Below are 25,998 nucleotides of genomic sequence, written 5' to 3'. Positions count from 1 at the left end.
TGTCTTGGTGTAGCAGTATATGACTAGTAAAAATATAAAAAACTTACAGAGTTCATTATGCAGTCGGCTCAAACGACTTGAAGGCAAAGGCCATGTTCGTCTTTTTCTCCTCAATGCCTTAATCGCAACTCGTCCCCCTCCACGAACTTTCTGCTCTTAGCGTCGTTTAAACGCGATAGCGTTGAAGGCTCGTTTCGCAGAAATTGCGGAGTTGGCGTCGTTGGTTGTAAGGGAAAATTTTGTGTTGTCCGTGAGTGAAAATTTGTGATAGATGCGAGTAAATAAATATTAAAATTCTTCGGCCACAGTGAGAATCGAAGCCAAATCTACTGGGTGACAAGCAGCTGTTCTAGCACGGGACCAAGTTGGTGCTTGGTATGGTTTTGTAAAAAAAAAATGCTATAAGAAAGTTGTGTTGTGGAAGAAGTCTTCTAGACGCCTGCAATATTGCGTGGTGGAATTCTAGAATCGCACCAGGCGTCAAAAGTTGGGGATTGTGCAACGAGTGGATGGCTTTAAGCAGCCCAACCGTTACAAAGTGCGCACCTGCGCATGTTGTCGAGGCACCTCATTATATAGACGCTTAGTGGCTTACATACTTCGCCAAATTTCAAAAGGTAGATTTATGGCATAGTGAGCCCTTCACAACTATACTTACCGCACGTATTGTAGGATAGTTTAAAATGACCTGTGTGACGTGCACAAAGATTCTTTTCTTTGCGGCGTGGTTGAAGACGACTTGAGCGGGGCCGATTATGATTTCTATACTCGTAAAGGCGAAGCCCAAGCGTATATCAAGTTTTTGTTGCTTTGACTTAAAAATAGTTACCTTTCAAGTTTACTGCACCTCACATGATTTTACTATACCTATGTGATCTGCCCACTATTGACCAAAAGATGATGTCGTAAGATGGCGTGGCAAGTTTTAGAGATTTGTGGCTTCATGCTGTGAAGTCATTACGTGAGGATGACTTTTTTTCCCCGTGTTCACACCAACGCCCACAGTCAATTTTTGTGTTTCTTGAAGCATCTGGGCCTTTTGAATAAAGACGACGACGGTACTGGGCTTATCTTGCGCCAAATTTAAATGAAGCATTCAAATACTCAATTCATTGTCATATGTGAAGGACCTTTATTGATAGCGTTACTATGAGCATAGAACACGGTGATAGAAATGGAAACGCTCAATTGTGGTGCCTTTCGTCGAGCTTGGGATGATACTTGTAGTGGTGATCAGCTTGATGGTGCAGTGGTTGGTGATGGTTGTGATGATGCCTTCCGAAGCTCGCCCTGACTTCCTCGGGCACCGGTCCTGTGGTGTGTACAGAAAAAAAAAAAAGAACAGAAGCAGCTTACGTAAAGGCCAAGCTTCTAGCTTGAAATGACAGTCAGCGGTATATATGCACTTGCTTCGCTTGGGGTTTTCAAGAAGGTTTTATGCCGGGTAGGGTTTCTTATAGTTCATTTTGATTTCGGTTGACTGTGGCTTGCAATGGGGAGATAACCACAGTGTTAATTTTTTTATTAAAGTCTTCCCGCGCTTCTATCATCAACTACAGGGTGGGTAATGCTAACTAGTGTGCAATAATATTGGCTGTTATGAAATTATGCACATTAAAATATAAATAAGGCACTGGCACTAGCAAATGTAACATATCTCGCGAGCTGCTTCAGGCAGAGCTGCAAAGAGAGAAAAAATTACAGGACCGAAAATCGTGTTCAAAGCTTTACATCTTGTGTTTCGATAAAACGATAATAATATAGATAGCTGCAATCTTACGTGTTTGAGCCGCAGAAGCATAACCATTTCACTTTGTAGCCGTCTTCTACCATCCCTCTCCAGTTGGAAAAATTCGTGATACTCACAGCACTTGTCTTTTTTGAAAAAAGGCTGGCTACTGAGAACAATTCTCTCTTTCTTTTGCTAAATCTTTTTTTTTTTGCTCATCATATGTTCTATCTTATCATTCAGTTTGTACTAGTGACCGGTACATAATACATTTAGCAGCACAAAGAAAAATGGTTATAGCGAAGAACACATATACAGATGTGCATGCGTCTTTTCCACCAACCCTATTGCTGTTGCCGTAACGTTGCATTATTATGTCCTACCAACATGTTCGAAATGTTTTGCCTGGTGGTCCAGACGTAGGAGTTTCCCATTGCGCGCAAGGGTGCATCCCGTAGGACCTGAATAAAGTTGTTCCAACCAACCAACATGTCCAAGTTCCCACCCTTCATAACGTTACAGGTTTAGTGCACCTGCATACACTTAATTTTTACTAAATACTTTATAGCTGTCTTTAGGCAAAACATAACTTTTTACGCTCATAATATGCCTCTCGGTTTATTAAATGCGAAGCATTTCTTAGCGAACTTCGGCGACTTAGAGCTTATCTATCTATCTATCTATCTATCTATCTATCTATCTATCTATCCGCTTACGTTCGAGTGATCTCGTGGTCACCCTCTCAACTTGGCGTGAACCAAAATTAGCATGCAAGGGTAAGATCGTTTGACGAATATGACACGCTGGTCAAGACATTAATAATGCCACAATGCCGTCGCATATGTCATCAAACACTTCGCGCTAGACAGTGGCACATACTCACGGGAAGGTACGTGCCACTGGTATGTGGGTATGCGCCACAGGTATATAATTCACACTGAGTATCTACCAAGGAACGACGAGAACACACATGGGTAATTTTAACGCATGAGCGTTAAGCAATACCCTACGTTGGTAGCGTCGACCAGACGAATTAAAAGAATAAATGTGAGGGTTCCACTGGAATCGAACCCAAGCATTCTGCGTGGCAAAGAAGCATTTTACCACAAAGCTACGCCAGGTCTCAGAACTTTGTTTCAAATAGCTGCTAATCTTCGTGAAACGCCAATAGTGGTTGCAGTGCTGCCTACCCAATTTTATAAACATTACATATATACTCCTTTGATTCAGCGGTCACGTCGGGTTAACGTTGATTGTGGTTAGTCGCAATGCGCTGAAGTTGATTTATGTAGCAGTGTCCAGGGCCAGCATTCTTGCGAGCATCAGCTTCATATCAGTTTCTAGTATTACTAATACGCATGTTCCTGTTGACGTCGTTGCGCAAGTGCAAACAACTAGTTATATAAGCATCTGCAGCTCTGTGCGTGCAACATTTGTACATATATTTAGCGTCATTTCATGACGTGTCGCTCAATAAAAAGTTGTAGTACGATCACCTTCCCTCCGCTTGCTTCGCATAATGTTGATTCCCACGTACGTGGGATCTGCCGATTTTTTTCTGCAGCATTGCTTGAATACGTGACTTCAGGCGTGAGTGCAACCCATTTTAATGACATGCTTGAATATCGCGATTGTTCAGCGATCAGGTTACTCTTCGAAAAAAAAAAAGAGTTTTACAGACGCGAAGCATCTGAAGGAGTTAAACGCGTTTTTTGCTCCGTAAGAAACGAAAGAGTAAATAGACCTTTTTGACCCGTTCTTACGAGAGAACGAGCACGATGCCCGTTCAGTGTTGCGGTAACACGAAGTCAGACGCAGTGAATACAGCTGCGTCGGCTTCGGTAAGCTGGCTATATAGACGTCTTCTGCGTCACACTCGCGACACGGCCATGACGACGCCATTATACGCACCGTGGATGCCTCGGGCGTGCTCGACGCGGTTCAGCAGTTCTTGCAGCTCGAGGCTTCGGTGCTGTAGCCGCTGCAGGGTGTCCCGGAAGTCGTCGAAGTCGGCCACCATCCGATGCAGCGTGTGCTCCGAACAGAACGATGCGAACACCTCGGCCAGCTGCTCCCGGCCTGCGCCACAGGAAACGGGCCATCAACCGCGGCGCACCGCTTTGGCCCAAACACCGTTCCCGCAAGGCGCGAACAGCTACGTGATCATGGACGCCCTGTATACCCTCCACCTCTCACTACACATCGCCCAAGGATGGATCATTGTTATTACTTGGGTCTGCCATCTTTGTCACACGAAGTCGTGAACTGCCCCGCCACGGTGGCCTAGTGGCTAAGGTACTCGGCTGCTGACCCGCAGGTCGCGGGTTCAAATCCCGGCTGTGGCGGCTGCATTTCCGATGGAGGCGGAAATTTTGTAGGCCCGTGTACTCAGATTTGGGTGCACGTTAAAAAACCCCAGGTGGGCAAAATTTCCGGAGCCCTCCACTACGCCATCTCTCATAATCAAATATTGGTTTTGAGACGTTAAACCCCACAAATCAATCAATCAATGAAATCATGAACTGTGCACGCGTTATCCGAAGGTTCCAGGTTCGTTCCCTGCTGCCGGCAAGTTGTCGTTTTCGACCACTCTAGTTTCTTCACATTCGTATCATAATTGCTACAATACAGTTAAAAAAGTACGAATAACGTTCTCTATACTATCCTCAATTGGTTTCGCTTTCTGTTCGTTTTCAGTTAGGTTGTGGCTAACAAGGAAAACAACCCCTTGAACTTCCCTTCTTTCGTTTCAAATTCTCTAATCGCTTTCTTCTTCGTAGAACAGTCGCTGCCAGGAACCACGTTCCCACCTCAATCACCAACAAAACAAATGAAAAAGCTTTCAAGATTGCTTTGCAATATGCCTTCTAATCTTTTCTTATTTTCTTTTGACCTTTCTATATTCTTTTTTTAACTGCACCTATTACTGCGTTTTCCCCACTTCTTTCTTTGGTGCCTTTGGAACCGGGAAGTAATCTATTGAATAAATAAATAGATCAATAACTAAATTAATAATAAATAAATAAACTCGTCCGAAGTGTGCTGTAATACTCTACAGCGTCTCTCCAAGCTCCGTTTCAATAGTAAAGCTTGGCTGACGTTAGCAGAAAACAGCTAACGCTTATAAGAGCCCATAACAGTTTACGCTGCAAAATAAGAAGATGGGTAGTAAAAGTTCATCCACATTACTACCTGCCGGTAGCGTATAGTCAGAAATCTTTTTTTAGGAAAGTTGGAGAGTACAACCAAACTTTATGTACATTTGTGCGTGCGTTTGTACCTGTGCGTGTACACATGTAAAATAAAAAAAATTCGGGGTGGTTTAAGTCCCTAAAACTTTTCGCCCAGCTCTTCATAACCTCACACCAGTGCTGTTTACAGAACCGGTGTCACTTGTAAAGCCATAACCACACGTACGCGCTACAAGGAGTCAGCGCGTGGAACGTTGGGGCGCGTACTTGTAGTTAGGGCTTGACGCCTACGTTTGCGTCCAGTGAACGTCACTCTACATGTTCAACGTTAGGCAATCTTGAGTTTTCGGGCTTTTCGCAGCACTGCTAGAGCTATATACAAAGAACGTTCAGAGTTGCCCCGTAAAGGTCTTAAAGTGATGTGGACGACAACAACTCTTACGTGCGTGAGGCGCGCAAAGGCACTTCTGGCACTTGCTGGCATCGGTAAAGTACGGCTGGCAGCCCACTCCGCACACCATGTCGGGACACACGTCCGGGCATTCGCACACCAGGCAGCCGTGCTCGCCCTGGCGGTACTTGCAGTACGGCTCGCACACGGGGACCACGCACTGGACGGCCGTGTGAACAGCTGCGCATCGTGCGAGGACTGGTGTAAACTCCGCACTCGTTGTGATCGAGCGCGTATGTACGTACTTTGTAAGCAACAGGCCTGTAGAGAAAGGAGAGGAGCGCTGAGGCCTCCTCCCCCCCCAAAAAAAAATCACATGGAGGAGAGCGTATTTTACAAAAAAAAGAGATAAAATTGGTGTTTTTGCAAGGTCTTCAACAAATCTTACCCCCCCCCCCCCATCCACACACAAAAAAAATAATCCTGGCTATGGGCCTGGTGCGCAACGCTTAGAACAAACACCTCATAGTACGGCCGAGCAATTATTAACAGCCGATGTTAACATGTATAGTATAGTAAACTGTCTATCGACACTGTTGTTGGGTGTCTATGTAAGGCGTTATTCAATTCTCCCGTGAAGTAGAAGTGCACGACTACTGATGATTGGTTTCCCCCCGCATTGTCAACATCTTCCGAATTAATAACCAGTGAATGTGACGTAAGACAAGAAGCAACAGAGATAAAGATTTCTGTTCGGCATTACTTACAGTTCCTAATATAAGAATTTCTCTCACGTTTCTTTTACTGTATCAAGCATTAGCAGTACGTAAACAAATGGTCTTTCGTGAAGGAACTGACGGCAGAAGATTCACTTCTTCATTTTTCTCTCTCAATTCAAACTTTCATCTTTCCGATAGTCTTTTCTCCTCTTTGTATTTATGATAGTTAGAACCTGATATGCTAGGGTAAAGAGACGTGGACGAAGGTGGCAATCGACACTTCCTAAATTTTCGAGTCAGAGAAGGGTTGACCGATCACATAAATGACATATGCTGAGTATACTACGAAGCTGGCAATGCTCCTTTTTCATATAAGTACACAAAGTGCCTTACTTAGGGGTGAACGAGTGAGTTGGCTAACTGCAGCGCGTGCTGTTGCACGTGCTACATCTCCGTGTTTAGCGTGTCATCACTGGTTTCAACTCAGTCACATGCGATGAGTAGACGCTTTGTTTGAAGTTCTGACCACATGTGCGCGCTGCAGGGCGTCAGTGCTTAGCTTGTAGACTCGGCGCCACGCCCTCTCCACTATGGAGAGAGATGGCACGCAGCTTCGTGTAGCCGCTCATCCTCTCCCTTCACGGGGAAAGGGCATGGCGCCAAGTCCGCGCGCTGACCCGCTGCAACGAACGCCAACGTGTGTTGTGTCGGGCGTTAACGAACTCACGGTGCACTTGTCTGAGCTCCGTGCCGTTCACGTTGGGCGCGGTGTGGTTAGCATGCCTGAGACCATTCTTGTGTCCGTTGTGATCGAGCCTAGTGTGCTCCCTTCTGCTTCGGGAAGTTCTGTTCTCGTGGCTCTCTCGGCTGTCTGTGGATAAAACGAAATAATAATAATAATAAAATAAAAAGAATGCATGTTGAAGCATGCTCGTGAAACAGCAAAAGACCTCCACATACATACAGTAAGTGAATGCAGAATTTTATGAAAGTGCTTGATATTTTCGTTTCCATGCGTTATGTTTATCATCATCATCATCATCATCATCATCGTCGTCGTCGTCGTCCTCAGCATTATTATTATTATTATTATTATTATTATTATTATTATTATTATTATTATTATTATTATTATTATTATTATTATTATTATTATTATTATTATTATTATTATTATTATTATTATTATTATTATTATTATTCGTAAGACTGCCACAACATATTCAACTGATGTCACAAAAGGCGCATCACACGTAAACAGACAAGTTGGATAAATGCATAAAGTCTAATAAAGATCGTTGCAGTGGTCCACGTACCCACCCATGTAAGCGCGGAGAGTGTGCGGAACCATTTCCAGCACCAGTGAGTGCCTCGTGCGCAGCTGATGTAGGGACGCAAAATTTAAGGTTCGCGCATTGCATCATAGCAAAACACGACGCATAACTAGGGTTGACTTGGTGAAAGCCTGATTTCTTAAGTGTTCTTCGCTGTTGGCTAACTTTGCAGTATACAAAGGAGAATGTCGCATGAGAAAAGAAATGGGAGAAACGAGGTAATGAACGCTGGGATAATAATCCCACTAACACTGCACACTGTCACTCGTATAATACTGAGAATTTTCCGATAGAGCCCAAGTAAGATGGGACTGAATTACGTAACGCGTTAAATACGTCACATCACCGTTTACACGTTCCCAAGTAAACCATACGAAAATACGCCGGCAACGGGCAGTTTCATACTAGACTCGTGACTTTCTTCTGAGCTCTCCTTGCGAGTGGTGCTGTTCCTCTTGCTGATGGCCCGCACCTTGGATGCCTTAGCTTTGCCGCCCTTTTTCTTCTGGCCAGCCTCTACGAGAGGAAAAAGCAATTGAAAAAAAAAAGCATTTATAGCCGATGTCAACACAAAGCAAGCCACTTAGCCTACCTATAGCAGTGCTGATAAATAGCGTCTAAGAAGCGAACACTGAAAAGAAAGGAGCAAGGAGAATTTGTAGGATAGTATGGCATTGTCCAGTTGTTCACCCCCTTCATCCTTTTTCTGTATTTCGCCACTTTCTGCATAGTCGGCGCTTTGTATCAGTATTTATATTACAGGAACTCACTCAGATGTCCATGCCTTCATATATACATATATATATATATATATATATATATATATATATATATATATATATATATATATATATATATATATATATATATATATATATATATATATATATATATATATATATATGCAGGCATAGTGGTTGAGTGGCCGTAGCGTTGCATATAGTCCAGTAGATCCTCCGTGAGCGGTCACAACGTGGTTTATTTCGACGTTTCGGCCTACAGTCTGGCCTTCATCAGGATCCTGATGAAGGCCAGACTCTAGGCCGAAACGTCGGAATAAACCACGTTGTGACCGCTCACGGAGGATCTATTGGACTACATATATATATATATATATATATATATATATACATATATATATATATATATATATATATATATATATATATATATATATATATATATATATATATATATATATATATATATATATATATATATATAAACGTGAACAGCTATGGTTTATTCTATGAGATTACTACATTATTATAACGCTGTTTACTCCGACGTGTTGAAGACTGGAGAGTTCCTCGGCAACACCGTTCGTGACGTTCCTTCTTGCTAGTGTCTTTTGAAAGCCTGTAAGCTTCACCACCGTAACCAGCGTTGTTTACACATACAATATCTTGTACATATACATAAATGTCTAGCATTAGGGACGAATAAGCCATTATAAGGTAAAGAAAAAAGTGCACATCGTGATTGGTGTTTTAAATCCGACTCAATGTTTTCAGGTACGGTAGTATTGAGGAAAACACTGATATCAACGACAATGTTTTATAAAGCTTATTGTCACAACTACACACGAGCCTTCCGGCACTGCAGTAATAATTAAGACCGAGCTCGTGATTCCAGTGCATGCATGACCTGACCTACTTGTTGCTCGCAATCAATACGTGCGGCGGTGGGCATACTACGGTCTTCGTGGGGCTGACTGCCGGTAAACGTCTATACTGTTTTGTCGATTTGTCTTTTATGTCAAATAGCTCTCTACGTTGCTGTACTCGCTTCGCTGGCCTTTTTTCCTGTACTTTTACTTCTCACCATCTCATTAAAATCCGCTTGAAATCCGGCCATTTACGAAACACAACTATTAAGAACATCACTTAGCTGTGAACTGAACTCTCAAAAAAAGTACCCGTTACTCTCTTTGAAGGTCCCATACTTTCTTCATGTTTTTAAAAACACACCTAAACGCTTTTCTTTTTAGTGTTGCACCTCCGATAACTCTCTGAAGAGAGTTTATGGACCCTCAAAAAAGGATTTAACGCGTATGTGTGAAGTATCTGTATGGCTATCTGTATCTGTATATGCAGAAGACTAGGACTCATCAAGAAATGTAGCAGGTGCTCATTTTTTTTCCAACTTGGCCTAATCTTAGAGAATTAGATAAGGCCAAGCGATGATATGGACAACAGAAAATGCATCTCATGAACTATCTTCGAGAAATGCGGCTGCTGATGTACCTACGCCCTGAACTCTGCACTGAATTTCTTCTCTTCCCCTCCCACTTTCCCGGTGGTAAATACGAAAAGGGGTGTGGTGTGGTGGTATGGTATCTGTTTACAAGTGGAATAGGACATTCACACTGCTTAAAGACCACCAATGGCGCATAAACATAAAATTAACGCTCTTTGTTTTTCCACCACGTAACCCCATTTGTTACTGTGTTTGTGCATGGATGCCTCAAGAATCTGTAACTCACTAAACAATCACAGAACATACTGTTTGAATGTTGAAAAGGTCATTTAACAGGCATATTGGCAAAACTTGGTAAATTCTGACGAGGCGATGTCATATGAATTAGTCAAGCAAGCAGCGTTAAGTAGAACAAATGCCTACAGCAAAGCGTCGTGGCGAAGTAAACGGTGGCTATTCTAGCTCGCTCGCTCGCTCGGTCGGTCACTCACCTGTGCAGACGCAGCTCGGGCATCCATGGTCTCCTGGCACGAGCTTGCAGCCCTTTCCTTCACACTTGGGAGTGACGCACTCTGGTGGTTTGGGAACATTTGAATCAGCGGGCTTCCCGCTGGTTGCGACTGCGCAGAATCCACATGCAAGGCCAATAAAATTATGGGTGTGAGGCTTATTATGCATGTACCGCAAAACACGCTTGTGTCATGCGTACCTGAACTGATTCCGTATATACATCTGAAAATAATTCTGAATATGGTATTCTGAATATGGTATTCTGGTTATGTTGTTGAATAACTGAAACATAATTTTGATGACTGAACGATAACGCAGTTTGAAACTAACACACTCTCTCCATTTCATTTTCATTAGATAGATAGATAGATAGATAGATAGATAGATAGATAGATAGATAGATAGATAGATAGATAGATAGATAGATAGATAGATAGATAGATAGATAGATAGATAGATAGATAGATAGATAGATAGATAGATAGACTTAAAATGATCACTAAGATGAAAATGCATATTTTTGTGTAAGTCTAGTTCACTCGCTTTCATCTTAGTCGATCTTTTGATTCACTTACGAAAACACAACAAAAACACAAAAAAACAAGAGTGCGAGGGCCAGAATCATAAATCGTTCCTTTCCTTAATGTCGTTTTCACTGCGTGTGGCTGAATGCAGTGTGTTCCGACTTTCCTTGAAGCTTGAAAAGAGATCGCTAGTCCATGGTTAGAGAAATACTTGAGAGCCCAACGATGAATGCAAGTTTTTTTCTTTCTTTTTTTTACCTTTGACGTTTCGTGAATAATGAAACAGTGCTTTTGATGACATGATCAGTGGCTCGTGTGACCCGAAAGAAGGTCTCTCCTTCTCCCTTGGTTTCTTTCGTAAGCTTTTTAATAAATATGCTCGTGGTGAAGTGTTTGGCCATTTGCCAAGGCCATCGTTCGGTCCAGCATTAACTTCAGGCTTAACGTGTTGTTCTTTATGGAGGTAGTACGCGACAGTGAATAAAAAAAAATGAAGAAAGCCCGAACGAAATACTTGATGCGTAATTCCTCTTGTTTCTGAAATAAACATGCCAAATACATCTATTTGACATGTTAAAATTGGAGTTTCGGTATACCCGATTTGGAACGAAGGCTGCATAAGGCACACCATGATTCAAAAAGTTAACCTCAATTCTTTAGCTTATATCATATCCGAATATGGTATTCTGATGGGTTTTCTCAGCGACTCTCAGGGAAAACTAGCGTGTTGCAGAATCATTTAACCATATGGTGTAGTAGCGCAAATTCACGGGGACGAAGAGGACAAGAAAACACGACACTCGCTACAGAAAGTCGTTGCAGAAAGTCGTTACGATATAGCTTTCATTTCCATTCGCATCAGTTAAGCACGGAGTCTTCCTGATCGCCATTCCTGAGATTTCCTCGTCTATTTAACGACTATATGATGACGAGTTAATCCGTAGCAGCAGAGATAAACGATAGGTCATTAATAACTTCAAAATAAATTTAATGTGAACTGACCACCGGCCCTTGTGTTGCCCCAAATTTAAAGACGTGCATACACAAGGCCGAGGTTGCTCACATTATGGTGGGCGTTTTGTGCTGTCTTGATTGTTCACAGAAATGTGACAACGCAGAAAGAAAGTGCTTGACAGATTGCTAAACAAAAGGCAAAAACTAAAATTTTATGGTGCCGATAACTAGCACCTCAGTGCATTTCTTTTTCGAAAAACCTAATGACCAACTGAAAAAGAATGGTACGCATGGCCTATCACGGTGACTGAACAGCATCAGCTCCACACAACCTTTGGCACGTAGTAAACTTGCGAACCTACTACGTCCAGGGGTGCGCAGTGTTTAGAGACCTATATTGTCGATGTCTGTGAGATGGGAACGGGAGTGGCACTCACGTAGATGCTGGACGACTCCGTCTTGGTGGCGGACTTGTTCTTGGAAGTGAAGCACGTGCCTGGCGAGGGGGTCGGCCTGCCTGAACACCATGTTGAGCAGTGCGCGGGGACAATGCCGCTCACCGTATTTCAACAGGGTCTGCTTGGCTGCAAAGAGGGCAAAGTACGGGCCTGAACACCATGTTTAGCAGTGCGCGGGGACAGTGCCGCTCGCCGTATTTCAACAGGGTCTGCTTGGCTGCACATATGGCAAAGTACGGGCCTGAACACCATGTTTAGCAGTGTGCGGGGACAGTGCCGCTCGCCGTATTTCAACAGGGTCTGCTTGGCTACAAAGAGGTCAAAGTACGGGCCTGAAAACCGTGTTTAGCAGTGCGCAGGGACAGTGCCGCTCGCCGTATTTCAACAGGGTCTGCTTGGCTGCAAAGTGGGCAAAGTACGGGCCTTAACACCATGTTTAGCAGTGCGCGGGGGCAGTGCCACTTGCCGTATTTCAACAGGGTCTGCTTGGCTGCAAAGAGGGCAAAGTACGGGCCTGAACAACATGTTTAGCAGTGCGCGGGGGCAGTGCGCGGGGACAGTGCCGCTCGCCGTATTTCAACAGGGTCTGCTTGGCTGCACATATGGCAAAGTACGGGCCTGAACACCATGTTTAGCAGTGTGCGGGGACAGTGCCGCTCGCCGTATTTCAACAGGGTCTGCTTGGCTACAAAGAGGTCAAAGTACGGGCCTGAAAACCGTGTTTAGCAGTGCGCAGGGACAGTGCCGCTCGCCGTATTTCAACAGGGTCTGCTTGGCTGCAAAGTGGGCAAAGTACGGGCCTTAACACCATGTTTAGCAGTGCGCGGGGGCAGTGCCACTTGCCGTATTTCAACAGGGTCTGTTTGGCTGCTAAGAGGGCAAAGTACGGGCCTCAACACCATGTTTAGCAGTGCGCGGGGACAGTGCCGCTCGCCGTATTTCAACAGGGTCTGCTTGGCTACAAAGAGGGCAAAGTACGGGGCGTACGCCTGTTCAACGTAAGCCGTGCCGTGGCGATGCCCCCCCCCCCCCCTTTTTTTCCTTTTTGCAGGATCAAGTTCGCTTCATGACGCGTAGGCGGCTGCAGGGAGTAATGAGAGGGAACGAAAAATTGTAAGCCTATCGTTCATCCTTCTTTTTTGTATCTACATATTCTTGGTTTCGTCAATAAAAAACTTCAATTGGTAGTCAGTGCCCGTCCTCGTGTTCATTTCGTTCGCCCTGCCTTTGCGCAGTTTTTTCGAGTTTAAAGTTATGGACCGCCTTTTCCCGCTTCTCCAACGATGCGAACTCGCGTTTAACTTTAGCGCAGTGTCCTAACGGCAAGTTGGACTCCACGAAATTCACGACACAGCTTCAGTACTCGCGGTCTTCACACGTACCAACTGAGCATTCTCGATGCGCTAGGTGGCATGACGAAATTGATTCGTTTATCTATTGATTGATTCATTGATTGATTGATTGTACTATCATTGATTGTACTAGTGGCAATATTATGACAACAGTAGTTTAACGTAAAGTAAAGTCACGCAAGCCTTTAATGGTACGGTGCAAACTGAGCAACCTTTATAGTCATGCTTTTCGTATTTTTTCTATGGTTTTCACTTACCGGTGATAACGGGGCATAGGCACCACGGGCATCGGTGAGTGGGCGTCACCGTCTCTTTTTCGCACTCGGGCGGGCACGTCAGCTCGCCGCAAGGAGGCTTCGGCGGAAGTCCTGACCTCGGGTCACCTGTGCGGGCACGAACCAAACGCGGCAAATGCAGCGACCCATTATACAGCATTACCCATTACCCATTATACAGCATGCAGGAAGCGCCCACTGGCAGCTGAAAGAACGAGTGGCCAACGTCTGGATTCATCAGTGCAGCCCGACAACACACATGGTTAATCTTGCAGCTTTTGTAGAGCTCTTCTTTATGTGTATAACCTAGGAATAGCGCTGCCAAGATACAGTCCAACGAGCGATCACCCTGGAGAGGCGTTGGCTCGGGTTCAATCCCGGACTACCAGAACTCATTTTTCGGCAACTAGGAAGCTTTCTGTTTGAGAAATCCGTATCGATTTATTAGTGGCGTCATGATAAGAACGTGCGGTTGAGAATTCTTAATCCTTCCACCACCTTAATGGATACCGCAGAATCAATCTGCGGCCTACTGATAATCAACACGAATTAGAACAGAGAGACCTCATTTGTTACGCACGCTTTATATACGGTCATTCCCCGTGAAACAGAGGTGTGCTTTGAGAATCATTCGAGGTTCCCTTGTAGGCAGCAAGCTAAATAACTTGATTTCAATAGCAGATTCTCCAGAGCAAGAAGTTTAATTGAGAAGACCTTTTTGTTCGAGAAAACCGCCTGCCACCCATTTACACCCCCCCCCCTTTCATTCATATGAGAACACCATTCTAAAAAAAATACGGCATGGCTACGAAGTGCATGATGATGAGTGGGCGCAGCAGTAGGATCATTCGTTGTTACCGTAAATCACCCGTGATATTTACTACTCATGCATGTAAATGAGTGTCCAAGCGATGTGTATTTATATACAATGTCACTTGGGCATAACTGGTATGTAGTGTTGAGTTGTGAATTTCGTTTCTTCCTTCCTTATTGTACTGCTTTGTGGTATCGGAACTAGCATGAAGTTAGCAAAGACGAGGTCTGTGGTTGTTGGTTGTTTCCAGTCATACGAAATGCATCGTAGAGCTTATTGAGACGCCATATATAGCAGAATCCAGTCATCGTCCGTGGTAATCATCTTCATCGTCATCATGGCTATGGCGCACGCCAACGCCGCCAACGGACAGGCCTCGACCTTAATTAAGGCGCTTCGTCCCTATTATTTGAAACATTTGCCAGCAAGCTCTGCCTGTTAATGTGAATTACCAGAAGTTCTAAACACCAGGATGCACTGCCCCACCCTGCACTGCCAAAATTTTACCATCATGTAAACTGCTTCTACAGCAACATAATTGAAGTTGGCCTCGCCACGGTCGTCTAGTGGCTAAGGTACTCGGCTGCTGAGCTACAGGTCGTGGGATCAAATCCCGGCTGTGGCGGCTGCATTTCCGATGGAGGCGGAAATGTTGTAGGCCCGTGTACTCAGATTTGGGTGCACGTTAAAGAACCCCAGGTGGTCGAAATTTCCGGAGCCCTCCACTATGGCATCTCTCATAATCATTTAGTGGTTTTGGGATGTTAAACCCCACAAATCAATCAATCAATAATTGAAGTTGTGTTTTCCCGAAATCTGGCTTTAGTAAGGTGTCTTAAAACGCGGTTCTTTTGAAAATTAGTTCAGTAAAGAAATATCACTGAGGAAAAAAATGAGTAACGCGCCTTCTATGTGAGGATGCTGGATGAATGAGTTTTCCATGGTCGTTGGCTCCGCTTACGCCTCAACTAGTGACTCATACACTTTTGTTTTTTTTTAACGCGTAGCGCTTCGTTGACTTACTGGGGCGCACGGGAATGCCCAATAACGAAGAAAATAAAATAAAACAGAAACAAACACTAACATTTTACCGTACCGAATGTTTCCACAAAAAAACAACAACAGATAATTGGGCGCCATTTCAGCGGAACAACATCTCTCCTTTCGTGATCGTTCAAGGGCGAAGGCTGAAAACCAACGCGACAAGCAAGCACGAGTTGCTTTACTTTCTTGTAGCAAACGAAGGGAAACTCGACGCTGCAATTTTTTTTCTTTTGGTTGCGAAACTAGGAAGTAACATTGTATCATCGCTGTAATATCGTGTGACACCGTTTCGGACACACTCGTCGTCGCTTGGGACTCGCAACGCGCTATATACACCGCCCAATGAGAAAGTGTCATGTTACCCTCTTTCAAAAAACATCCCCCCTGCGCCCTCGCAGGATCGGCTTCAGCCTACAGTATTCTTTCCTTTCCATTGCTACACTTATTATTTTCCAGTTTATTCTCTTTTCTGTAATATATTCAATTCGTTTCCTTCGTGCCTTCATCCCATATAATGATCCTTAAATCCTCTCACCCAACAACGCCGATAGGGCCGCTATCGTTGGTGCGGCTTTTAAAGCGTGACGCGGCTTTGGTGCCGCGAATTTTATTGTTAAGCATGTACCGATTTTGATTAGAGCAATTTTTTTAGCGGGTTTCTCCCGTCGGGCGTTGAAGTGCTGTCGCTGCATTTGTTAGTCATACAATTTTGGTTAAACTTATGTGTCATATCTTGACGTCATTGTATATATGGAGCGTTCATTATCTTCTTTATTGCCTGTTTCGAGATTATTTAAATAGGTACCGATTCATTTTTTTTAATTTTCATTCAAAAGTAAAAGCATGACGCTTTTCTAGACCACGCTCTCGCTTTTTTTAGACATATGAAAATGCATAATTTGTATATAAAATATTAAATTTGAGAAAAATACCTAACACATATTAATAACTGATTGATTTATTGATTGATTGATCGATTGAGCGTTTGCGAACAGGCTGATCTGTAGATATTAACTGTCTTAGCGCTCAAAGCATGAGAGGATATGAGACATATGAACAACGCAGTTAGTTCATTAATTGGCATACTTAGACGACTGGCATTGATTTCAGAGCGAATCTTGTGTGAACACTCCTTCACAACTGTGTGGATTTAATTTTGCACTTGTAATATGTGACTTTGGGTAATTTATAAGCAAATTTAACAGTTCATTTCACATGGATGTCAAGTTATCTGCCTGGCACGTGGACCTATGACGTTCGCCAGTGTGAATTATGCGTAATCAAAAATAGACTTCTTAACTGTACTGTGCTGTTAGTATTTCTTTCTTTATTTGCACCTGTTATTTTGTACGAACGTATTGCCAGTGTTAACGAAAGATGTGCCCAGTAAAAAGCTGCTTTGGGATGTCAGAAAGAACTTGCCCCCGCTATGCCGTAGCTATTTTTTGTCGCTGTCCGAACAGTGGAGACCCATGGGGCCTGGGGCCTCTTGTTGACCACATTTGTTTATAGCCTTAGACCTACTTAACTTAGGTACACACATAACATACTTTCTGTTAAATCATTTCCGGATATAATATTGATTCACTAATAATACTGGCAGATGCGCATTGTCTCTCAGAAAACAGTAGTGGTATCATTCACTAACAACCAGTCCCCGTTGCCGCATGTGTACACTTCCGAGAACACAACTAATACCCAGGCACAAGAGTACAAATACCTTGGGGTTAACTTATCACACAATTTACAATGGTCGCAGCATATTGACTACATCACATCCAAAGCACTGAAAAAATTAGGTTACTTGCGCCGTACGTCTTCTAAACCTCCGAAATGCACCAAGTTACTGCTGTATCAAACCCTTATACACCCTATACTGGAGTATGCTTGGTGTGTCTGGAACCCGTATAAAACATGTGTTGTCAACAAAGTTGAATATGTACAAAGGAAGGCGGTTCGCTTCATTTGCCATCGCTACGATCGTAACTTTTCACCTTCTTCTGCAATGAATTCCTTCAAACTCCCTCTCCTATCCACCAGACGGGATACCGATTCCTTAAAGCTACTGTATTCATTTGTTCACTCATCTTGTCGACTATCTTCTGATGATTACATCTCGTATGCTAATAGTTCTTCAACTAGGCGTTACCAGAGCCTCATCTTAAAGCCTTTCTTTACGCACACGAACATTTTTTAGGAACAGTTATTTTCCTAGAGTTATTGAGAGGTGGAACGAATTACCCGGTAGTATTCGTGAATTGACGCTGTCAGATTTTGTAGATGCACTGTTATAAGTAGTTCATTGTTTCTTTTTTTTTGCTATGATTGTTCAACCATGTAATCAGTGTACTCTGTTCATGCAAATGTACCCCACTCCTGCAATAACCCTGTATAGGGCTGTAGTATTTGAAAATAAATAAAATAAATTAAATAAATAAATATTTACACGTACCTGTTCATATTTATTCGCTACATCATCTCTACGCCTCTACCTGTCCCTGGCTTCGTCGAGATCAGACGCAAGCAGCTTCTCTCGCTTTGCTATGAGACAATAAACGCTCGCCGCAGTGTACAAGTATTTCTTGCCACTCACCATCGCAAACACACTCGGGACACTTGGCCGTGGCGTTCTTTTCCTCGTGGCATCCGGGTCCGCACACCAGGAGCGGGCAGTCGCCCTTACAGTCGCACACCAGGCAGCCGTCGGTGCCGACCTTTGTCTTGCAGTCCTTGCTGGCGCACACCGGCTCCGGGCAGTCCAGTGGACCCTTGGTAGTTTTATCTGTTGCCCAATAAGGGAAATACACGGTACGTGATGGACGGTTCCATCGCGTGTCCTTTAAACTTATCGAGCGTTCATGTAAAAGCTTCTTATTTTGTCAAATTTGATACGTCTTACTGTGTTCTCACTGTGATGCGTTTTACTTGCAGACGAACTCCTTGAGGAGGTATTAATACCATTGTCTGAATATTTACACACGTAGTTTAACATAATGCGTTATCCGTATAAAACTAGATTCTAGCCACGTGAGTTACCGGCACGACCGACGTGGTTGCACTTTAACTCGGTCAAACTTTATTCAAAACGCAGACCCTATTGGAACTTCCTATGTAAGGGAGACAAATGTGTGAAAGTTGAACACTTTAACCAAAAACTTCTGCTGAGCTATATTATACCAGAAAGGAGGTGAGCGGTGAAAATTATGAGAAATAAAACGAATAAATTGCAAAAAAAGGAAGAAAAAAGGGTTTCCACAAGTCACAGGATCAGGCTCACTACACTAATAGTGTGTCATGGCTGTGTCATTATCACTGTATTGACACGAGCTTTCGTGCGTAACATGTACATTATAATATGTCTAACAACTATTTTACTCGCAAGCAGTTGTTTGATGACCCCAATGAAGCAAGGGTTTATACATAAAACCTTAAACTCCATGTCAAAAAAGATAAAAAAGCTGCTTGGAAATGGAAGCGTAAGTAATATATGCTCCTGGTCTTCGCTCACACCAGTGTAAACACGCCTTATGTTAAAGAGAACTGCATCGCACGGGGTGTCAAAAAAGGTGTCGTAGTACGCAGACGGAATTTGGAAAATGTCTACATAAAGTTTCACGGAGCATTATTCAATAACTGAAACACGTAATACAACAAGCTTTAAAAAGGTACGGACGGGATTATCTAATTAACATTAACTCCGGACAAGTGCATCATCGAAAATTATTAATAAAAAATAAAAATATCCCAGTAGCACAGATTTGCGAGATACAAGAGAAGTAATATAAGATATCTCTGAACAATGTATCGCTTTCGCTTGCGTATTTTCATATTATTCTATGAAAATGATGCAAGATGACAAGTCGGTCTATTTACTTAATGAACCTTGCACACTTGCTTTTTCAATGTAATTTAGTAAGGCAGTATCTCGGGCAAGTTATGGTCGGACTATCAAACGAGGGGGTGAATCAACGTAATCAATGAAGCAGTATCATATAAAAAAGCTACAAACTATGTCGCTGTGGTACCGTTGTTGCCTGTGTGAGGCCACGTTTTTTTATTACTTTCCGCGGTGGCCGAATCACCACCAAATGAATTTGAAATCACTCGAGTTGTTGAACTCGTTTACGTGCCAGCATGAGTTTTTAGGTGGGCCTGTTGGCAAGTCACGAGGAATTTTTTCGCTGCGCGAACTTGACACAAGCACACAGGAAGGCAGTGCTGCGTGTGTTGTCTTCCTTTTAGTGTCCTTGCGTCAAGTTCACACTGCAAATAATCCCTCATTTGTACGCTAGACAACTTCAGGTTGTCACCATGAACCTAGATCGCCACGCCCGACACAAAGTCTCTCTCAACGTTGTTATTTAGCCTATTAATTTTGCACATAATGGATCATCGTACGTTCTGTCAGCCTGCGTCTTCCACTCGCTTCCTCGACGCAAAATATCCGGAAGTCTCGCTTCATCTTTTCTTTTTCATCATTCGTTTTTCATAGACAAGACTGGACATTCGATGCAGGCAGCACTCACCATCCGCGCATGAGGCGAAGGTCGCCGTTGCCGCCAAGAAGAAGAACAGAAGAAGCGTCCTGTCGGCTCCCATGACAGCGGGTGGTCTACGGTCTCGCGTCCACACACGCACACACGCAAAAAATAAGCAAAGGACTCTGTCGCGTGGTGGGGCCACGGCACGCGGTCGAGTCGTCGGTGCCAACGCCGGCGTCGCGTCGCTCACTCCAAGGCGCCGCCGCCTTATCGTCCTGTACAGACTGCAGCGGCGTCAGAATTCTGCGACCGCGTCGCCCTGTTGACCTTTGCGCGCTTGATGCGACCGCACTCCAAAAAGATGGAGGGGAGGGGGGGGATCTCTCGCCGTGATCTTTCGTACGGCTGGTTCCTTTCGTTTTCTCTCATTATTTTCTGCTTCTCTCTCTCTCTAGCTGCTCATGAATAGGGTGTATATCGTCACCTTCGTAGCTAACGACCAATGGTGGCTGATGGAGTTCAGCCCATACCCGATTTTTTTTTTATTTTGGATATGCATATGCACATGCTCACATACAAACGCTGCATACATAGGATACCCCACCTCCACACCCAAACTGGGAAAAAATATTCTAGCTATGTTGTGCGCTGACCTGGGTAATTATGCAATAACGCTCATTTGCGTGTTCGGGGGGGGGGGGGGCATGGGCGTTAGTAGGGTGGTGCAAAGGGGGCACTTGTCCCCCTCAAGACACCCCAGCACATCCCTCACTCGAGCCACAGCAATACCTTCCCCCTCCCTCATCCGCGTAGCAACACTAGTGTGCACCCCCCCCCCCTCTTATCCCAGAAAAAAAGAAAAGACCTGCCGATGACCACGGAGGAGGGGGGCGAACCCTCCCGAAAGTTATTCAATTTTCTTCCCTCTCCCCACCCCACTTCTAAAGTGTTCGTGGTGACATCCCTGAACACAGTGTAAGCTGGTTCGATGCAAGGGGAGCTACGTTTCGAATATATGCATTGACCTATTATTATTGTTGGTATTCGGCATAAAATACGCATGTGCAAAATACAAAGAGTAATATGAGGAGTAAACAGCATTCTATGAGACCATTCCATTCTCGGCCAACACCTCAAGGTGGGTGTTAGCCACAGTTAAAGGTGAGCAAGAACAAGAACAAAAATAGATGACAACTGTAACGGACAGGAGCACAACGCCTGCTCAATATTACGAAAAAGTAAAGACTGGTAATAAAAGTTGAACTATGGAATGAACAGAAGCAAAAGGGAAAGAAGGGACAAGATGCACGTCAGTTCACGAACACTGAAAAGCAACGAAAAACTGCTATTCAAAAGGGAGGCCAAGTCAGCATACCTGCGAAATTGTATAAACAGGACGCGATGGGCGTGATTGCATGGAGAGGCGCGACCAATCAGTAAGAAGTAATCATCGGGGCTAGTACACCTTAGATGATGTAGACTATCTTTACTAAGGAGCAGTGAGCTCTCTCTTTATCTCATTTAAATGAGGAAATAGAAAAATAGAGATAACGAACAGACAAACAGGCTAAATTATATGTCACCCTGACGAAGTCACCGATTTGCTACGCTCAATTGGGAAGAAGGAAGGGTTGTAAAAGAACTGAAGAGAAGATGAGGTTGACACGATGCTGCAAGGTCATTACCACAGCATCATCCAAGTGCAGTGCGCCAACAATGTCTGTCACAATTTGTCATTCAGTCCGGTTTCTCGTTGAAACCGCAACAAATCCCTTAGAGCTCAAGTTGAAGAGCAGGTGGGCCAGTGCCGTGTGATTTTATTTGCTGTGAGAGGGTGTGGAATGCAGATGACATGGGAATCGCAAGACGCACAGGAAAAAACTTCTATGCACCCTTGTATACGTGTAATCACCCGCTCACCTATACAGAGTCAGCTCCAAAGTTTAATAAACAGGGAACCACTATGTTCTAGCAGGATGAAGTGTTTGTTCTCATGGAAATTGGTTAATGAGTGACTACTTGCTGCTTTTCTTTCGCACGCACGAATGAGTTGAGGCCATATCGATGTTTTCTCTGGAACTGACCTTGTCGAGTACTTTCTTTTGTGCTCATTTATTTGCCACATTTCTCGTTGAACATTCCTTCAAAGCGTATATGAAGTACTCGATACCTTACATAGAACATAAGAGCACAGCTTCTATTGGTTTTTGAACTGTTCTAAATATGCTGACACAATTATGCATTTTTCTGCACATCAAATCATATGTTATCCATTCTTTAGTTGTGAGAATCGGGCGTATCATATCGCGTCTTTCTCTCTCGCTCTCTTTCTCTCGAGGACTTCACCGTGAAACAATGAGGTTACGATTGAGAAGTCGACGACAAAAGATTGCAGATCCAACGCACGTGCCACTCCTTTGAAGTGCAGTGTGACATCAATTCTTAAATGTACTCTGAATCCATGAGAGAAAAAACAAATATTCGTTACAGGCTGATTGGCGACGCTGTCACATTTATTTAACTTACTGCACTGTTGTTTTTCACCGGGCGCTTGCTCTTCCTCACGAAGAAAAATTATTTAATAGACAACCCGCGTTAATTAACGGTAAATCCTCATGCCTTATTGAGTCAAGAAATTTTGAGTTTTGGTGAGAGGTGAGGAAAAATCGCAAGGTGGTGGCACAAGCACGAATGATGAAAAATAACAACTGAGTAATAAAAGTTGGTCGAAAGCACGTCTAAAGACACGTGATATACCGATGTAATTCTGTAAGTCCCATGACGTCATTGTTGTGTCGTCAACGCCATCACTCTGTGTCGTAGTCATCACGTTACCGATCGCCAAAATTTGTGACGCCATAATAACGTCAACATGATGGTAGGATTTGTACGATCAAGGAAGAAAAAAAAGAAGCAGGTATACAATGGAGATTGTTTTCGCCTTGGGGTCATCTAATGCGAATGCTTGAGATACCCTAGGATATATTTGATTACAATTGTTTGCACGGTATTCTGTGTTTCTTCGGAAAAGTCGATATTGTCGCTTTCAGCGATTTTGTACGACATACATTAACAGTTAGCCACTTTGCTCTATTCTCAAACTTTCTATCTGTAGCCATGCGCATTATCACAACTTATCGAGATTGGTTCCACTTCCTGCGCGATGGAGTGAGTTAGTGAATCCAAGAAATTGGTTGGCAATATTAGGTTGCTAGATACAGGAGCTTTTCGTAATGGTATACGCGAGCGCAGACAAAAACAAGGACACGTTTGGCTTTGTGGTATTCACGCCAAATTTGAAACCTTATGAAACTTACAGTGAAAGGTTGAATTGTTCTCGCTATTGTAGTATGGCAACAAAAATGAATGTTTCCGATAAAATTGTTTTTTAATTGTTTGGATATTTTGTTCTGGACGAAAACTCAGCAGTACCTAATGTGTTCGCAGGTTATCCATCTTACCACAGTCGAATCACGTGGGCAACCAGATCATATCGAGTCCTCGATGGCGAAATCAGTAGACCCATGAAAAAAGGAAGGCTTAACAAAAGAATGTTCTGTTAAGCTAGCGTTCACACAATTACACCATTTGCAAACTTAAAGTATCACTATATCGCACACCGATAGCAGTTTTGGTGCCGTATGCTAAAAGCGTAATCATTTTTTTTTGTCTTTGCCTTCCTTGTGAAGTGTTTGCGCCAAAGATGTGGGCACTTCAGTGAGGATAAGAGCTATAAAAACTGTCTCCCTGATTTCATTATCTATTTTAGGAAGAAAGCCTTGGATGCCTTCTCAAAACGCTGAAAGTGACCATGGGCGGCAACACGTGTGATGCAAATCATCGTGTTGTGATGTCACAGATCGCCAAAATTTGTGACGTCATCATGACATCTCCCTGCCGTGTCATAACGTGATGCCATATTCCGGCTTATTCGCTAGGCCAAATCTGGTCCGATCCCGGAGGCACTACTGAACCACTTGAGGGACTGCCCTCACGTGGTGTGGTCCTCACTGCCTCGAAGATCGGAGGCATTCAACGACTCCAATCCCTGAGGCAGTGCGAAAAACTTGTATGATGCCTAAAGTTTAAGCGAGGGGTATCAATACAGTTTACTTAAAACTAAAAAAAAATATTGCTTTCGCGTGAACTTCGAATCGTCTGAAAGGAGTGTATAAGAGTTTAATATTATTATTATTATTATTATTATTATTATTATTATTATTATTATTATTATTATTATTATTATTATTATTATTATTATTATTATTATTATTGTTGTTGTTGTTGTTGTTGTTGTTGTTGTTGTTGTTGTTGTTGTTGTTGTTGTTGTTGTTGTTGTTGTTGTTGTTGTTGTTGTTGTTGTTGTTGTTGTTGTTGTTGTTGTTGTTGTTGTTGTTGTTGTTGAAGACTTACGATCATGAAAAGAGAGAGATTAGGTTACTAGATAAAAACATAAAACAAGCTACAGCAGTAGTGCTGCGCCAGAAACAGCTGCAAGATATGATGTGGTCATTGAGTTTTAGGAGTGTTCGTTATTTAGCCGCCTATTCATTTTCCTTTGTTTCCCCACTTAAAAAATTTACATTCAGAACATCCTTCTGAGCGATTTCAGTATGTCACTGGACAGACGTTAACTAAGTTGCTGTCAGGAAACTTGCGAATCAGGAATCGAAACGTAGCCGGCATCTTGCTTCGTGTCAAGTATGTTGCCTCGGGATGAGCGATCGAGCGTTGATCATGGCGGACAAGAAACAGCACTCACGTCTTGACGCTCGGCATCCGTAGACGATCACATCACGTCCAGGTATACGGTCGTGTTTCTTTTTGATTGAGATTATTAAGGATACTGAGACATGAAAACGCATCACGTCAATGAGGCTTCTCTCCTATGTAAATTATGCTGCATGCGGGCAGTAGATAAAGAATGAGTTTCGTTCGTCGAATGATATCAGACAAGTAAAGGCAAGGACGTAGGATGGTAACCGTAACCTCGGCTTCGCGTGCATCCAGTGATGCCTTAAAAAAGTTGCACGTGAATGCAGCTCCGAAAGGCTATGTTTGCAGCACCGGTCAATTAAATATCGCTTAATACGTCGCAGAGCGAAGTGCTCGGATAATACGATGATTGACAACGTGGAATTTCGTACGTTTTTTATGAGAATATTTTCAGCACGAGGACGCAGTCGAGGACGTCCGATGCACGATAAGACAGTGCGTTATATATGCTCTATCAGATGCACAAGCCCAATACGGAATAAGGCAGTGATATAGAGCCGCTGTATCCGATGGACAAGTTATAATATGTCTGGTATCACTTACTGCGTGCCTATTTACACGCAGATGTATACTAAAGATGTGCTGTTTAGGTGTACGTTTGTGCGTTCAGGGACATGATACGAATCATTGCTTATTGGACACAGCACTTGACGCTGCGTACATAACTCCTTGTATATTGTCGCTTCGCATCTTGCTTAGAGACTGACACGTCAGTTACCCGCTGCACTAGTGTGGATAAATTGGCCAGGGACACATGAGGGCCTACTGCCTTCAACCACTTCTTTTTTATCATCAGAATTTATGGAAGTCACTGAGCAAAAAGACACATATGGAGCATCGGCATGGCGTGTATTGAGGCCCGTCTGACGAGAAAATTATCACCCAAGACCCCAAGGTTTACAAACGTGATTTCATCGCGTGTGTACTCATGTTTATTGATTTTGTTTTTGTCGTCTTGGTTGTTTATACGAACCTGGTCTATTCTCTCTTTTAAGAAAGCTTTCATGGAATGTGATCTCCACAGAAACGATTCCCTGCAAAACTGTGCAGTCATCAGGGGAATTGCCAGAAATTTTTTTTCGTTAAGGGAGGATGGGGTGCAACCCTCTTACCCCCTCCGGTAGGCATGGAGGCGGTGTTGGCTCTTCCCCTCCCCCCCCCCCCCCCCCCCCTTGGCTCATCCCCGCCTCCACTCTGGGCCAGTGCGGAGGCGGGGAATGCAGACAGCACACCTGTCTAAGGCAGTC

At 43.5% G+C, this 25,998-nt stretch overlaps 1 protein-coding gene across 1 annotated transcript; it reads right to left on the bottom strand.

Moving 5' to 3' along the window:
* Positions 1-1,112: 1,112 nt before the first annotated feature.
* LOC119174748 (uncharacterized) lies at positions 1,113-20,270 on the bottom strand. Its single transcript, XM_037425789.2, has 10 exons — positions 20,021-20,270; positions 18,088-18,276; positions 13,619-13,744; positions 11,989-12,135; positions 10,055-10,183; positions 7,770-7,880; positions 6,758-6,901; positions 5,363-5,551; positions 3,641-3,808; positions 1,113-1,312 (listed from the first exon to the last, which is right to left on the bottom strand). Exons 1-10 carry the CDS (start codon positions 20,091-20,093, stop codon positions 1,185-1,187), a joined length of 1,404 nt encoding a protein of 467 aa, XP_037281686.2. The 5' UTR covers positions 20,094-20,270; the 3' UTR covers positions 1,113-1,184.
* Positions 20,271-25,998: the final 5,728 nt, after the last annotated feature.

The sequence above is a fragment of the Rhipicephalus microplus genome, chromosome 5 (genome assembly GCF_043290135.1).
Source record: "Rhipicephalus microplus isolate Deutch F79 chromosome 5, USDA_Rmic, whole genome shotgun sequence".
Classification (NCBI taxonomy): domain Eukaryota; kingdom Metazoa; phylum Arthropoda; class Arachnida; order Ixodida; family Ixodidae; genus Rhipicephalus; species Rhipicephalus microplus.
The sequence above is the reverse complement of the archived record's forward strand: the minus strand, read 5'-3'. Positions and strand labels throughout refer to the sequence as shown.